Source organism: Wyeomyia smithii, chromosome 3 (genome assembly GCF_029784165.1).
Source record: "Wyeomyia smithii strain HCP4-BCI-WySm-NY-G18 chromosome 3, ASM2978416v1, whole genome shotgun sequence".
In the NCBI taxonomy this organism is placed as follows: Eukaryota; Metazoa; Arthropoda; class Insecta; order Diptera; family Culicidae; genus Wyeomyia; species Wyeomyia smithii.
In genome coordinates, this window is record NC_073696.1 from 128,157,406 (window position 1) to 128,173,727 (window position 16,322).

The window sequence follows — 16,322 nt, forward strand, 5'->3', positions numbered from 1 at the left end:
AGAATTAGGAGACGGTGTTGTTTATAAGCAACCTCTGCATAAAAGGGATAGTAAGTCTAATGCCCGTAACCGCTAGAATTCCGTTTAATGAGATATATTGTTTATGAGAGTAGATTCCTGCTGTATGGAATGCAAACCAACTAAATTTCTTAAACTATCTATTATATACCCGTCTCATACTTACTACTACCCCATGGTATGAATTAATCCTTCAAATTCAAAATCAATTATGCTTACAGCATAATTGACTATGCTTAGCAATAATTTATAGCCCCTGAAGAAGCGCATAGTAATATTAAAGTTAACCATTATTCCTGGTTACGCAAAGCAAAGTCCTTGTGGTAAGTTTTGAACTTCGAACAGTGTTTCTACACAACAGCAGCGCATAGCACGTTATATAGCAAATGGCTTGCATTCGGATGCATCGTATACTGATAAAAGTGATAATCGTGAATAATTACCTTGGTTTAAGTGTGCGCGCAACCAATTCGCCCTGGCGGCCATTGGTGCCCACTGTTTAACCTGTCGCCATAGGCCATTTTCCGATAAAATTATGGTCCATCATTGAACACTGACCCTTTCGCCGCGTCATCGGGACGCAGCATCCAACCGCTGACTACCGTCACGGAGACTGCATTTAATTTTATTAATATACAAACACAATCTGCTGTTGAGCGTTGGCAGCGTTGAGTATCACGTATTCACTGACGATGTTGATCGTGCTGATATTTTCCGTAATTTTCCTCACAATCCCCATAGCGAAACCGTCGATGATGGTTTCCTGTTTGGCGATTCTACTTTGAGCACCTCAACAAGACGAGGAGGAATTCTAGCAATATTAAAGCATCATCTGCGAAATAGACGCACCATAAACTCTATTATTTATAAAATTCAATAATTTTAATTAAATTTCAAGCGTAATTACTATCACATGCATAGTTTATTGATGAAAAGTACCACGTGATGCTGTTTTGAGCTAACTATCATACGTTGTATTCCTTGAGCGGTGGCGTCCAGACTGTCCATCGTAAGTGGTGATTAGTATTAAAGTACAATTTAAGACTAGAAATGGCTTGAATCTGAGAAGAAAATTAAAACGTTTGGTATAAGGATAAATGCTAAATATATTGTTGAGTGCTTTTGAACTCTTTTTCCGAAAAAGTTTTTGGAAAAGTCAGCGACGAATCTAAGTAGTCCTGTGCGCCACCGTCGTCGACAATTTCATTTTGAGCCGACGCGCCGCCAAGAATCTGATTTTCCGTCAACTTCTTTTCCAACACAATTCTGCTCACCATGTACACATAGATATAGACTGCAACTATGACCGAAATAATGAACGACACATCAAGCAGATTTTTTTAGCAATTCTCATAGGTTATGACTGAGGTAGAATTCAAGTCAGTTGTGATAATGGACGATTCATGTTAACATTAGTATTACTGAACATCAGTTTTATGACTAACGGTGATTTTTCGAAATTGAAACGTTTGAATTTACTCTTTGTCTTTTTTAAAGATCTAGTCATATTTGTTCTAATATAATATAATATAATATAATATAATATAATATAATATAATATAATATAATATAATATAATATAATATAATATAATATAATATAATATAATATAATATAATATAATATAATATAATATAACATAATATAATATAATATAATATAATATACTATATTATAATATAATATAAGAGCGGGGGCCTAGTGTGGTTGGTAACGTCTCCGCCAACCACGCTCGACGCCTGGGTTCGAATCCCACCGCCGACATAGGTGTCGATGGCTGTGAGGTGGCGTGATCCACTCACAACCAACCCAACTGGTCTAGATTCAATCCTAGCCGACATCGGGAGATTTTCTGAGGCGAAAAATCTCCGGGATCACGCCTTCCATCGCATGAGGAAGTAAAGCCGTTGGCGCCGGTCCGTTAATAAACGGGTCGTGAGTTAGGGTCCTGGGTGTGGAGTCGCCTCCCTGGGCGTCGGTGATTGGCCACAACAGTGGCGGAACTAGACCGACGGGAAATAAGCGAGAATAAAAAAAAAAATAATATAATATAATATAATATAATATAATATAATATAATATAATATAATATAATATAATATAATATAATATAATAGTAAATTATATTATATTATATAATATTATATAATATATAATATAATATAATATAATATAATATAATATTATATATGATATAATATAATCCATATGAATAAGGTGATTCAAATACGCACATGAAATATTCATTGAATCTGGCACAAGAAGAGTTGTCGAAAGCGTGTTTTGTTGAATGCGGCCTGTTGAAGGCTGAATGTGAATATTCAATGTTTATCAATATAGCTGTTCATCAACAAACGTCATAACTTGCACACAAACTTTGATCAAAGATATTCCTTTTTTTTTCGTCTCGGTGTTATTTTTTTTTTTGACACCCCCTCTGCTAACTTTAATAACCTTGGACATAAAAAGAATTCGAAATTTGTATCAGCCTAATTTAAAACAAAAAAAGTAATTCAAAACAAACAAAAATATTCAAAAAAAAAATTCGCAATGATGAATATAACCTAGAGTATAAATTTGTTACTAAACATTCATGGTAATTGAGAAAATAGATAATCCAGCAAAAAATGCATAGAAAAATTCAAATTAAAAATCAGAAAATCTGTTCTCTAGATAAGTAAAAGTGTTCAAAAATAGTTTTCCAAATTTTACAACAAAGGTTCACTAACCCGTTGCCTGCGGGTGATGCCATATGGCATCACCTGACATATAAACTTTGATAACAGTTTATTAACTATACTTGAAATTTCTAACGATGAAAATATTCCAAGCAGTTAGAGAACAGATTGATCTTCAACATGCAATTTAGTTTGTGCCAATTATGCATGCGGTTGCTGAGTAATAAGAGTTTGAATGTCATTTTTCGATGTAAGAACTGATTTCTCTCCGCGGGGATAGGGTTAAGCAGACAATGTGTGCAGCTGGGGAAGCAAAAAGTAAGCGAACTGGAAATATGATACAGATTTGAAAAAATATACCGTATCCCGACGGGACTTAAACCCGCAATCTCCCTGTCTCCGGCATGGTATTTTGACCAATTAAACTACGGGGGACGGTGGTACTGTTCCACAATCTATATGCGTATCACATTCCACTGCCGACTTTTTCTATTGCTCAGAATATTCTTATTTGCCGAAAATCGCATTTTGATTTTTCAAATGCAAAAATAACTTATTTGGCAACACTGCGGCTCAAAATTATTATTTTTTAGCATTCTCTGACTAACGTTTTTCTTGTAAAATTTTTCCAGGCACATGATGAAATTATGAAATTTAAAATTAAAATATATTCATTTACCGAAAAATTAAATTTCTTCAAATGCGAAAAAAATGTATCTGGCAATACTGCCGCCTAAAATTGATGTTTTTTTCCGATTCGTTGACTGATTTTCTTTTAAAATAATTTATCAGTTTATTTCTAGACATTATGTTTTAACATTACTTTCATTACTATGAAAATTATAGTTTTTTACTAAAAATAACAATTTTCAGTCTATGAAGAAATATTTGACTAGGGATACGCGGTGCTTAGAGCAAAAGAATCGAGCATTTTGGTACACTTCTGAATACCTATTTCGATACTTTTGTAACCATACTTATGTAACTCACCGATTACAGGTTATAATGTCACTCCAAGAGTAACTATTTTATTGGGAAGCATTGGGTAATGTCACATTTACCAATAGGCTCAGTTCCAACAATTGAGTAAATATCCCTATGAATGTCTGGTTATCTGTCGAAATAAAAGCTTTATCTATTTTATCTTTCAATTCCAATTCGAAATTTGATCTTCTGTTTATTATACACAAACTTCGCAGCCAACTGTGTAATATACAGGCCCAATGCGGGGCTAGCGCTACGGATCCTGCACTAACAGTCTCTCCCGAGCCGAGACTCAAACTAACAAGGACTGGCTCGTAGACAAGCATCGTCAGCGCTACAAACGTTTACTATCATGAAAGGATTTTCAGTTGAAATTGAAATCTTTGAATTTCATTTTCCAACAAACGGGCTGAGAATGAAAGAGACTTTCAACTCCAGTCAGTTGACAAAGATAGCAGCTTCCCTGTGATTTCGCACACGCTGTTCACACGCTTTAGCGATGTTCATGCGGTTGAGAATGTAGATGCTTATATAGTTCATTGACCTCATGCAATGAATTGGCTCAAATCAAATAATTTCGATTTTAAATCAGACATCTCATTTTTTTCAATGACCGGACTTTCATTGGAAAATGACACCGTTGACGCTGAAGGTCGTGTCAACTTGAGACAGCGAAAATACGGTTTTTGTCATTTTCGTTTGCAGTGTCGAAAATTTGCAGCCCTGAATTGCATCGTACATCGAAACCAACTGGAAGAATTTGCTTGTAGTAATCAAACCGCTTTAGGTAATCTTAGTTTCATTAAAACGGACCTAGTTGAATATTTTTTATACGAAAACATAAATCGATAGCATAAACCAATAAATAAAAAAATAGTAAACTCGACATGAAATAAATAAAATCTGAAACAATATTAAAACCTAAATAATATCATAGACTAGATTTTGAGAAGTTAAGATGAAATTACAAAAAACTGCACAGAAACCAAACTACTTACTCTCGTTTTCTAGCAATTCAATAGAACAGAAGGCAAACAACCAGCATCATGCACCTCTAGCGAAATAGCCAAACTTGCAATGCATTTGCTTTAATAAATTGAAACTCGCCTAACCTAGTGAAATTGCACACCTGATGAAGGTCGTCTCAATAAATTTTCCTCTCGGAGGAAGTTGTATAGTTGCAGTTTTATCACGTTGCTTATAATTCATCTTGATGAGGCAAACGAGCCACTATGAACTTATTAATAGCACCATAGATATACCTACTGCCAATTCCCTCACGAACAATGCTTCTCGTGTACAATTTGCACAACTGGGCTGTGTTGGATCGGACTGTCAAGGAAGCAGAAACTTTTTTTTAGCAGCCTGTCCTAGCTAACCTCCCCCGCTCCCGTACTATTCGTTGCTCCTATGAATGGATGAAACCCATAAAGCAAATAAAACGTGAGATTATATGCATCATATGGATTTATGAAAAATGAATTAATTCATATTCCGCGATGTCTTAGCGATGATGGCACATGGCTTACGTTCACGTTCTGATTCTTGCCTTGCTGTAGTCGTTAAAAGCACCGTACTGTCTTATATGCACTCTATTCCTTATAATGATGTTAACAAGTGGAATAAAGCATAATTTACGTGCTATACACAAGTGTACGTGCCTTTTATTGGCTTGTTAAAATCATGTCGCCTCACAAGATCGCAGTCAACACCGATTCTCACCTTCGCCATACGCTCGGTTCTACGGATTATTCAGTACCGTCTGCACCATCTACCAAACTAAAGAAGGCAATCCAATGACCATATAAAATTAGTGCTCGCGGTTCCACGGTCTTGATTGCAACCCGTTTGTCGCAAGTGCAGAACTTGCACCGAGGGCTAAAGACAAGCTAAGAACAAGGTGAACATAGAGCACGCTGAATGAACTAACACGGTTGCATCGGCACTGGTAGAGCCAGATAAATGGGGGCAGGGACTGTGTGTATTAAAGAATTTCTCTTGTACGTCTAAATGAAATATTACAATAAAATAAAGAAATTAGTATTGATTGGTCCATGCATTCAATTTCATGAAACAGTCTTTCGTAAAACCCACGGCAGGCCTCTGCTACTGGGAATAACTTCACAACAAGAAGACACACTCACAGGACTTGTCGCCGCCTTCCCAACAACTGGTTACCAATCTCGCTGGATTAACTGGATCAAAATTTGTAGTGGCTATGAATAGTGTATTATTTCATTTCACAAATTATAGTTTAATTAGAGATTTTTGTACTATATTATATCAAGCAGATTTGACCCAAAAAGAATTACCACATGTGCCAAATCAAAAATGGTCGATTAAATTTTTGCGTATTTTCAGGTCATTTGGGGTGATTTTGCTCTGTTACAAAAACATGAAATCTAAAATTATTGGAGCTTTGCTATAAATTTCATTGACTTCCAGAAATACCTACAGATTTCTTACATACGAGTAGGGCACTGCATCTCAACTTTTGGAAAAATTGGTCAATGAACTAATTTTTAATGATAGTCCATTATGTAGTGCGGGACTATCAATTAAATCCCGTTGAATTCAAATGATTTTCTTATAGAGGTTTTCGATGTTCTGATTTAAATGGGTTTGAGCTATACCAGTTTTAATATATCATCTCTAAAAGTTGCGTGTTCTAAACAAGTTTGATTCGGAAAAAAATGTTACAATGTTGTTCTTCGGTGTTTCAATTACGAATTAAAATGAAAGATTTTGCTCAAAAACTCAGCTATCAAAAATAATATATAAAAATCACTCGTTACAATTATTCTTTTTAAGTGGAATTGATTATTCAAGTAGCTTTTGAGTTTTAAAATAAGCATGACATTTTTATCCATGGTCAAATTTTTTTATGCCTAGACGTTTTTTTAATCAGGAGAGCTTCGTAGCCGCAAGGTTACAGAGTCCGCTTTGATAAGCGAGTGGTCGTGGGTTCGAATCTTAGTAGAATCAGGCCATTTGGTTGTCAAAGGACTTTAACATGGGTTCATTCCCAGGCTCTCTACTACATATCATTCCTTCAAGCTGAATTCTATAGTACCCTTGCTGACTTTCATCCTAACAAAAAAGTCCCTCTTATAATAAAACTGTTCTGAGTATCGTATAAAAGTTCTCTTCAGGGAATTGTAATTATGACGCGGTCTTGGCTGGAGGAAAGAGGTTTCGATAAGACTCCTTCCTCTTGACAAAAATATAAGTCCTATTATAATAAACCGGACCAGAGGTGTAGCATTGAGGAACGAGGTTCGATAAGACTCCTTCCTCTTGACAAAATAAGTCTAGTAGTTTAATAAAACTGATTTCAGAAATATTTACCCTCTCCAGGGAATTGTAATTGGCGATATTGGCACGAGGAACGAGGTTTCGATAAGACTGCTTCCTCTTGAAATAATAAGTCCCTCTTAGAATAAACCTGGCCCGAGAGGAACGTTAGGTGTAGCCTCAGTTTAGGGAATTGTAATTTGGCGATATTGGTAGGATAGAAAAGAGGTTCGGCGGTACAGTAGAGCAGTAAGCTTGAAATGAAAGGGTAAACTCTCACACACAAGCACGGATATAAATTAAAAAAAGCGTATCATTCACTCCAATAATGATACTGCCAATAATATGAAGTGCGAAGTACAGAAAACACCTGGGCAATATCACAATAGATCAAAATGTCTCTGGTCGCAGTGATGAGTCCACACAGAGGAAAAAAAAATCAGGAGACTAGTCTTTTTTGGTTAACCCTTAAGTGCGCACAACGGTAAAAAATCATCTAAAAACATGAAATCTTTGTTTATTAGGATTTACTTTGTAATGTGCAAATATGAACATTAGGGTGGGACAAAAAATAAATGTTAGCTCCCATGCACTTTTCGTGTTCCTTATGGGTCCCATAACAACTGTGTAACTTTTCAGATCGATCGGTGAAACGCCCGATTTGCGCCCAATACTCAGTTTCCATACGATTTTATATGGAAAAATTCACTTTTTCAATACTTATTCTCTAGAGATGTCAAGTTGGCTTTTAAAAAAATATCAATACATGATATTTGTAGGAAATTTTCCCGGGAAAAACTCTTCTGAAGACCGTAAGGCGCTACGATGCTTTCAGAAACAGCTATTCACCCCAAACTGATTGAATGTCTGACGGACGGCTCACCATTGAAATTTTCCAGCAACACTGCTGCAGCATGCTGCTATTGCAAACTTGCTTAAGTATGAGAACTAATTTTGCGTGGAATTAATTTTCAAAGTGTGATTTTTGCTCATAGTACCCTCGGGGAAGCCTCCAAGATAAATTTAAACGATATCATTTCTCATCACATGGTTGAATTTGCAACAGCAGCATGCGGCAGCAGTATTGCTAGTAAAATTCAATGGTGAGCCGTTCGTCAGATACTCAATCAGTATGGGGTGAATATCTTTTTTACAAGCGAGGTAGCGCCTTGCGGTCTTCAGAAGAGTTTTTCCAGGAAAATTTCCTATAAATATCATGTAATAATATATTTTTAGGAGTCAACGGGACATCTATATAGTAAAAGTTTTGAAAAAGTGGTTTTTCTCATATTAAATCGTATGGAAGCTTTAAAAATCGGGCGCAAATCGGGCGTGTCACCGATCGATCTGAAAAGTTACACAGTTGTTATATGGCCCATAAGGAACACGAAAAGTGTATGGGAGCGAAAATATAACACCATCGCTTTTTTCCATATAACCGTGTCCCAGTCTAATGAACATGTTGTTTTAAACCAAAACTGCGACTTTATCGCAGAATAATGTTTAAACAATTACTTTTGTTAACAGTAACTTTAAAATTGACATTTTGTGAGTATAATTTTTGATAATTCAGACATTTTCACACAACTAACCCTGTTTTCAAATTTATTTTTAAAGACAGTCAGCACCAGCCGGGAATCTCGGCATTTTTTTCATTCGTTTCCGATATTACGACAGCAAAAATAAAAACAAAGCATTTAAATATGTATAGTTCTTCCAGCTGCTTCGTTAGAACCTTGAGAGCTGTTCTAATGAATTATATTTCTAAAGAAAAACTAACATATATGGGTCATTCCATGTCAAGTGATCAGGCAAATGCAACGACCTTCTCTGGTTCGCTTCAAAATGAATAAAATGACTTGTTTTAGGTCGAAACTGAAAAATCCAGAGTTTTGGGTCAATCGGTTGTATTTTTTGACAAAAAATCATTTTCCATGTTTTGGAAAAACATCATATCTCAGGGGCCGTGAGAGCTACAGACAATATTAGACACTCTTTTTAAAGGTTATTAAATTTACAATCGAATGGCATCATCAGATTTAGCAAACAGTGTTGGCAATATTGATATTTTCACGTTTAAAAACTAAAACTTCGCTTATCTCAAAACACCCCCAATTTTTTTCTAAATCTGATGTCACCAATGTGTTCAGCGGAAAATTTTACATAAGAATCACCTATCCACAAAATGCAATATGCGCCGTTGCGGAGATATTCAACTTTTAAGATAACGAGTTCGTTAAATCCGAACAATACGCCTATAAATGCGATAAGCCTTATTAAAACGCATCCCAAACTAAATCACCGCTTCAAATCTCAAAAACTGGTTTCTCACATTCTACTTGATGGTACCTGAATAAGCAGCCATTAAAGTACAACGTGCGTTTCAATAATTATAATTATTTAACAGGTTTGCCAGAAATTACCGTTTGATTTTTGTAGTACGTGACGGCTTCTGTTTAACTTTTGGAGTTAAATTGAAATAGGTACCCGATCAGAGCTTGACAATGTCTTCATTAAAATGCTAGCGTCAGCTTGAGGTGTCGCCGAATGCATTCCTCGGATCCCTGGAACAGATTTGAATCGAACCTGGCAGCACTGACAACTGGTGGATTTTATCGCTCGTTTTATCACAAATTTTCTTTGAGTTGCCGAACCATTTCCTCTCCAGCACTTTCTAGACCTTCATTTTCCTAACTAGAAACAGCCTCAAAAGATGTTTTTAAAGTTTTTGATGCCTTGAGTAGTTTTTCTCCACTGTATTTATTGGATCGTTTGACCTTCAACTCACTAACGGGTGATTGACCAAGAGATTGCAAAACCGTGTTAAGGCAAACCAGCTGTGTCTTTACTATACAAGTAAACGATTAAAACAGGTCCAAAACAATTTCAAATAAAACAAAACAATAATGACATCGCAGAAGTGAGCTAATCACTTCATTTCCAACATTTTCATGTTTTAATGAATATAGTGTGAAAAATCCTTTTACTCAGCTCATGCGGAGTTTCCAATTCTTCAGCTAAATGATCCAACTCACCAGTATCTATAACAAGGAAATAATGAATGTTAACTATAATGCTTGTAACATTACTTGTGCTGGTATACTATTTTTACCGATTGCTACACCTATTTCCTGATCCATCATTCTATCTCGCGAATTAATCCTTACAACCTCCGCTCTCAGTGCTGCATCGCATTGGATGCATGTCTTCCGACGTTCTACTATTTCCTGATTGTTTTCATGAAACCTGTCATGAAAACATGACGAAATGATTTTTAAATTTTTCTTACGAGCACCGCTATGGCAATTCAGCGGATTGCAGCATTGTTTCTGTCTAGCTGCGAAATATTGGCCAAACTGTTTTTCATGGCTTCCGCATATAGTTTGCAAAAGTTGAACACCAAACTTTGAACAAAATCCATTCTCGTGATGTTAAGTGCGATCGATTGTGATTTTCAGCTGTACAGTTGCTTTTCAAACTCCAACCTATTGAACACGCCACTTTTTTCACTGTTGTGAAAACCCAAATCAACCTGCGTATGTTTTGACAGAAACCGCGTTATGAAAACACAGGAATTAACCATCAAAAAGGCCATGAGAAACCGACACTTGAGATGTGAAATTGTGCTTTTGTTTCGAGTGCGTTTCAACATTTGGTCACATTTGTTGTGTGAATTTAACGAACTCGTTATCTTAAAAGTTGAATATCTCCACAACGGCGCATATTGCATTTTGTGGATAGGTGATTCTTATGTAAAATTTTCCGCTGAATACATCGGTGACATCAGATTTAGAAAAAAATTGGGGGTGTTTTGAGATAAACTAAGTTTTAGTTTTTAAACGTGAAAATATCAATATTGGCAACACTGTTTGCTAAATCTGATGATGCCATTCGATTGTAAATTCAATAACCTTTAAAAAGAGTGTCTAATATTGTCTGTAGCTCTTACGGCCTCTGAGATATGATGTTTTTCCAAAACATGGAAAATGATTTTTTGTCAAAAAATACAAAAATGGTGGGCCCCGCAATTGGAGTGGGGTTGTCCGATTGACCCAAAACTCTGGATTTTTCAGTTTCGACCTAAAACAAGTCATTTTATTCATTTTGAAGCGAATCGGAGAGGGTCGTTGCATTTGCCTGATCACTTGACATGGAATGACCCATATATATATTTTGAAACGTGATTAGCAATGTTGTTGTTTTAAAACATTTAAGCATTTAAGGGTTAAGTGGTCGAGAAAACTTTTTCAAGAAAGACTAGTCTTGTAATCGCCATTCGATGACTGACAAACAACGGGTTTGTATGGCACGATATCACCCCGGCTTACGCTATGATGAAGTTTTCCAAATCAGCGTCGATTGTCTCTCAAAGTTTGCGTGATTCGGTATGCTTATGACGATTAATTTTATTAACTGATATGTTCAGTATAATATAAGTTTACAAATATATTCTTTAAAGTTGTTCATTGGTACTTATAATACAATATCTACATTAGGTACAATACGATTTGATTTATGACAAAGCGAAACCTGCATTCTAGTAGATATCGACATGATTATAATTAACTTTGATTTTAATTGCATTCAACTGCTTTGTAAATACTGGTGTACCCGAAAATCCCTTTTAAATCAATGAAAAATATCGATTCTATGAAACCTTGAAAGCCTTTAGACCACTCTTAGATAACTATAAATACAGTTTCAGTTAAAAATAAGTTTTACGACTTACAGCTTCAGGAGGCTTCAGAAGAAAAACTGCTCCAATCGAATGCTATTGAGTATTGACTAATCTGTCCGGTATTTGAACGAGCTTAACAGCTAAGAACATATTCGATCAAAGCGTTCAGATCTGGTGAGAAGTTTAAGTATACTGGCACGAATTTGAATGCTCAGTCATAAATTACTGTCACCGTAAGCTTTTCCAACAAAACAATATCAATTGAAATATGCGATCACATACCTTGACTTCCTAACGCCCTCGTTGCCGTCGTGTCCAATACTTGCTAGAGCATTAGTTATTTGTTCGGGAACTTTACTATAAATCACTCGAATGCTGATCATTATCTGGAAGCCGGTCCCACTCAGTAAGTTGGTTCGCCCACGAGCATACTGGTAAATTTATTGATCGATGTTCAACTGAAAACAGGCAACTATTTGCTGCCAGCTTGTTGTGATCATGGTCTGTTTGGGGGTCTTTGTTATCGTTTATCGATCGCAACATTTTAGATACTATTTGCTGCTAAAAGCAGCTCTAGGCTCAGGTTTACTAAATGGCCCTATGCATGAATAATTTTATCTCATTTTTTATCAGTTATAAATATTCTAGATTTCAATGGCGTTTGTACATAAACAGATAAGGAAACACATATTTTAAAGAATCATGTCCTTATTTTCCCAGGATCCACTGAATTCAACCTATTGAAAATAGTTTGCATCATAGATTCAAATTTTGAACAGTAAAAATTATTTATTCACTAGTTGGCCCGTAGTGGCTAGCCACTTTAATATGCATTTTGAACTATTAAAAGTTGGTATTAAATCTAAAATGATTTTTTTTTGGAATATCAAGATGAAGTTCAAGATGTAACTATGACACTATCGACAATTCGATGCAGATGGCCAGCGCTGGTTTAAAACTCAATTTATTTTCTAAGCTGCGATAAATCCTTCGTTCAGTAGATCGTGGATTGATTGCTTACTCGAAAACGAATCTGCATCTCGCTTCTTATACGGATCCACTGCACAGCTGTTTTCACCAATATCTAAAGACTTTTCTCCATTATTTGATTATTTTCAAAAAATTGTTTTCTTAAGATTTAATTTTTTTTAAATTTCATAACTTGAATAATAGTTCATTTTCTCAATTGTTTGATGTTACATATGTTATATTTAAACTAAACTTACAAAATAACTAAAAATGAATGTGATTGAAAAAAACAATTTACAAAAACCATTGCTCATGAAAAAATACTGGATTGCTCAAAAAACTGTTCACACATGCAAAAGTTTGTCTCTGAAATTTGTTATTAACAATAGCAAAGCTTGGAATAACGGAGTACTGTCCACTTTTAATCATTGATGGGTAGATCAAATCGCTCTCTAATACTCCGATATTACTTCACACATGATAAATGACGCGCATGAAACATCTGTCATCTGCGTTCCATCACAGAAACCGCGTAACAACATAAGAATCCTCATCCCATCACCACCACTTTTGTCAATTTCTTTGTTTTCGTCTTCTTCTACATAAGCAAACAAACATTATTTGATAAAAAATAAAAGAAGTTGGCTTACTGTAGCGCATTTGCAAGATAGTAGATAAACCTATGTTTAATTTTTGAAACTTTGAAAATTTTATGTCGATACATCAAAATATCTTAAATCAAAACTGTTGATCAGATTTTACATAATGTTCAAAAATAATAAACCCGATCCCGGCGGAGAGGAATCAGTTTTTACCTCAAAAAATGAACTTCAAACTCTTATTACTCATCAACTATAAACATAATTAACACAAACTGTACACAAAAAAAATATTGCTTTATCTTTGCGTACAACTTCTTGAGAACATTTTTGTAAATTTTGTTAGAGCTTTGTGTAATAGGGAGAAAGTTGGATAGATTTTAAGTGCGGCTTGTCACGCGCCATAAGCTAAACTTGAAACTCGATATGATGTTTTGCATAAAATGGCTTTGGCGAGTTACAGCCGGTTTTCTTCAATTTTTTATGAATGTTCGTTATTAACGTCTTCGGTCGTAATGGATATTTTTAATAAACAAACAACTTTTTGCTATCAAATAACTCTACTATTGAAAAATTACAATTTTATTGCATATAAAAATTGCTACACACTTTAAAAAAAACCAAACTGCTTATTTTCTCGAGCAAAAAGGTTTATAATCCCCATTATTTTCTTGACTTTTTCATAGTCTATCCTCAATGAACTACAACAGGTACTTCCTTATTCCATCACTTGACAACCTAATTTTGACGGTAATGCCATGACATTACAGAACTTATTGGACATGTAACTATAAAACAACGTTCATAATCAACCGACAGTGGTTTGGCTAACTTTAGATTTCATTCACATGCTTATATCTTTGATACTATGTCTTTCTTACATCTTAAAATTGCCTCCCGCCCTTTATTACGTTTTTGGCGGTTTTTGCCGATGCACCTGCATCAGGACCTTTAGCCATGTGCTAATTTAGCACGTGTGCCGAATATTAGTTAAGACGCAGTTAGCTTTGACTTCCTTACGACTGTCTTCATACCGGGCGAGAGGAGGTGAGTGGAGGACTAAAAGCAAAGGTAACTTGTAGTCAGAACAGGAGTGTTTGCGTTGCTACCCACAAACAAATAACAAACTTGAGTGTACCTCAGCTTCAGAGTTTGCTTGGGAAAAAGGCAATTTTAGTAACTTTCGTTTGTCGTGCGCGTGACTGAAAGACAACCAAACTATATATATTCCGATATTTAAGCTTCAGTTTATAACAAACTTAGTATTTTCCTCGGATGGGAAAATTTTTCAGGCTCAAAAGTAATTTTCTAGAAGTGCGAAGACATTTTGGCATAGGCTTTATTCAAGGCATTGAAGCTCGGAAACCTTCGAGTGTACAGGAATACTATCCGAGAATGAAACGTAGGAAATTGATATTTTATTTTCAAAAGTTTTTAAGCTAAGAATTGGGCCATTTACGGTTTTCTGATTTATAAATATCAACTAAATGAGTGTAATTTTCTGAGTAAAACGTAATCTTTCAAAATTTTATATCATTGTCCTTCGATTTTTAAGTGAAGAATAAAAATCGCATTAAATCGCTTGAATGACAGTTTATACATGAGCGAACTGTCATTGTAGCGATTCCAAGCAGATTTCGAGCAGTTTTAATTCGTGATTTAAAAATTGAAGGACAACGATAGATAATTTTTGAAAACCACGTATTGCTTAGAAAATGCAGCTCTTTCAAACAGCTGAGCTAAACAACCCAAATAAATTTGAATGAACTTCGTCAAATTCAACTCTCAGAACTATGATGAAATTCCGAATAATTCACAAGTATATCGTTTGCGGATGATCACGATTGAGCGAAGCAAAGCATTGGTGCTGCATTCCAGTTTTGGACTCGACCTTCTGTACCTTTCTGTATTCTGTATATATACACAAACTTAGTGACTAACTGTAATATAAAGGACGATTGCGAGGATAGCGTAGATTGTCCCGAGCAGCGATCGGACATATGACAGTTGGTGTGTTATACCAGCATCTTATCTCGAGACCAGTTGAGAGGTGCCATTGCGTATGCGTTAAAAAATAGGCTTTTTTAGGATGGTGATTGAAAAATAACTAAGGCAGGTCATTGAGTATAATAAATTTTCGATGGAAGGTAAAGGTGCGGCCTTCCGATAGTTAACCGGAACATTCGCCATGGCGGACGAAAACATGCGTGTAGGCATGCTTGCCAATTCTTTTGTCGCTTTATTTATCAATTCCTCCTCAGTTATCGCGACAAAATTGTTGGAGTAGATCTTACGCTTCAGGCTTGGCCAGAAATCCTCGATGAGACGCAACTTGGGGACGTTGGGTGGGTTCGCCAACTTGGGTACCACATCGACATTCAGCCGCTCCATTTCCTCCAACGATCGCTTCGAGTAGTGGGCCGACGCCAGATCCGGCCGAAACACCGCGGCTTCGGCCTTTTGATGTTTCTTGATGAACGACGCATCTTCCAGCAGGCACTTCGTACTATAAATTCCCCGTTCACGGCCAGTCCGAAGTTAAAGAAGAGCAACTTTGACATCCCTTGCTCGCTGATTGTCAGCCACAGCAGCACCTTCTCGGGGAACTTGGTGTGTGAAATAAACTTCACCTCGGTGCTCACTTCCTTCGTGGGGGTGGTAAAATACGAAGTGCCGTACCAGTCGTTGCCATCCAGGGTGAGACAGGTTTCGTTGTTCATCACCACCGCCACGTCGTGATTTGCCGGGAAAATCGACTTGACCATCTTATTCAGGCGCTGCTGCTGCGTCATTGCCTGCAGCTCCGAGACTAGTGGACGGGACTGCTGCTTCCTAACATGTATGTCCATGTTCGCCAGGTACTTTTTCATTGTGTGCCCGGTTGCACCGACCTCTTGGCCAAGCGCACGCAGCGATGTAGCCACTTTTCCCTCGGTTTTCCTCTTCAGTATCCTTTGGAGCTTCTTGGCCGTCCGGAACCGGGCTTTCTTTCAATGCTCTAATTGTTGTCCAATAGCACCAAGATGTTGTAAATGCCGAATCGGGCTTATCTGGTGTCCAAGAACTGCCGCACGATGTCCTTCTTCGACGCGACGGAGTACC

General features: G+C 36.4%; 2 protein-coding genes across 7 annotated transcripts in view; one reads left to right on the forward strand and one right to left on the reverse strand.

The window, feature by feature from the left end:
• Window positions 1–676, reverse strand: part of LOC129731488 (CLIP domain-containing serine protease B4-like) — a 57,460-nt gene extending 56,784 nt beyond the window's left edge. Inside the window, exon 1 of one of the 2 annotated variants that reach the window (XM_055691549.1) lies at window positions 462–676. In XM_055691549.1, the coding sequence (XP_055547524.1) occupies window positions 462–504 (43 nt within the window). In that variant the 5' untranslated portion in view covers window positions 505–676. The remainder of the gene's footprint in view (window positions 1–461) is intronic. The other variant, XM_055691547.1, reaches the window with a different exon arrangement.
• The window catches only part of LOC129731486 (protein outspread), a 272,875-nt gene that overhangs the window by 240,939 nt on the left and 15,614 nt on the right, over window positions 1–16,322 (forward strand). The gene's annotated exons all lie outside the window — the stretch shown is intronic.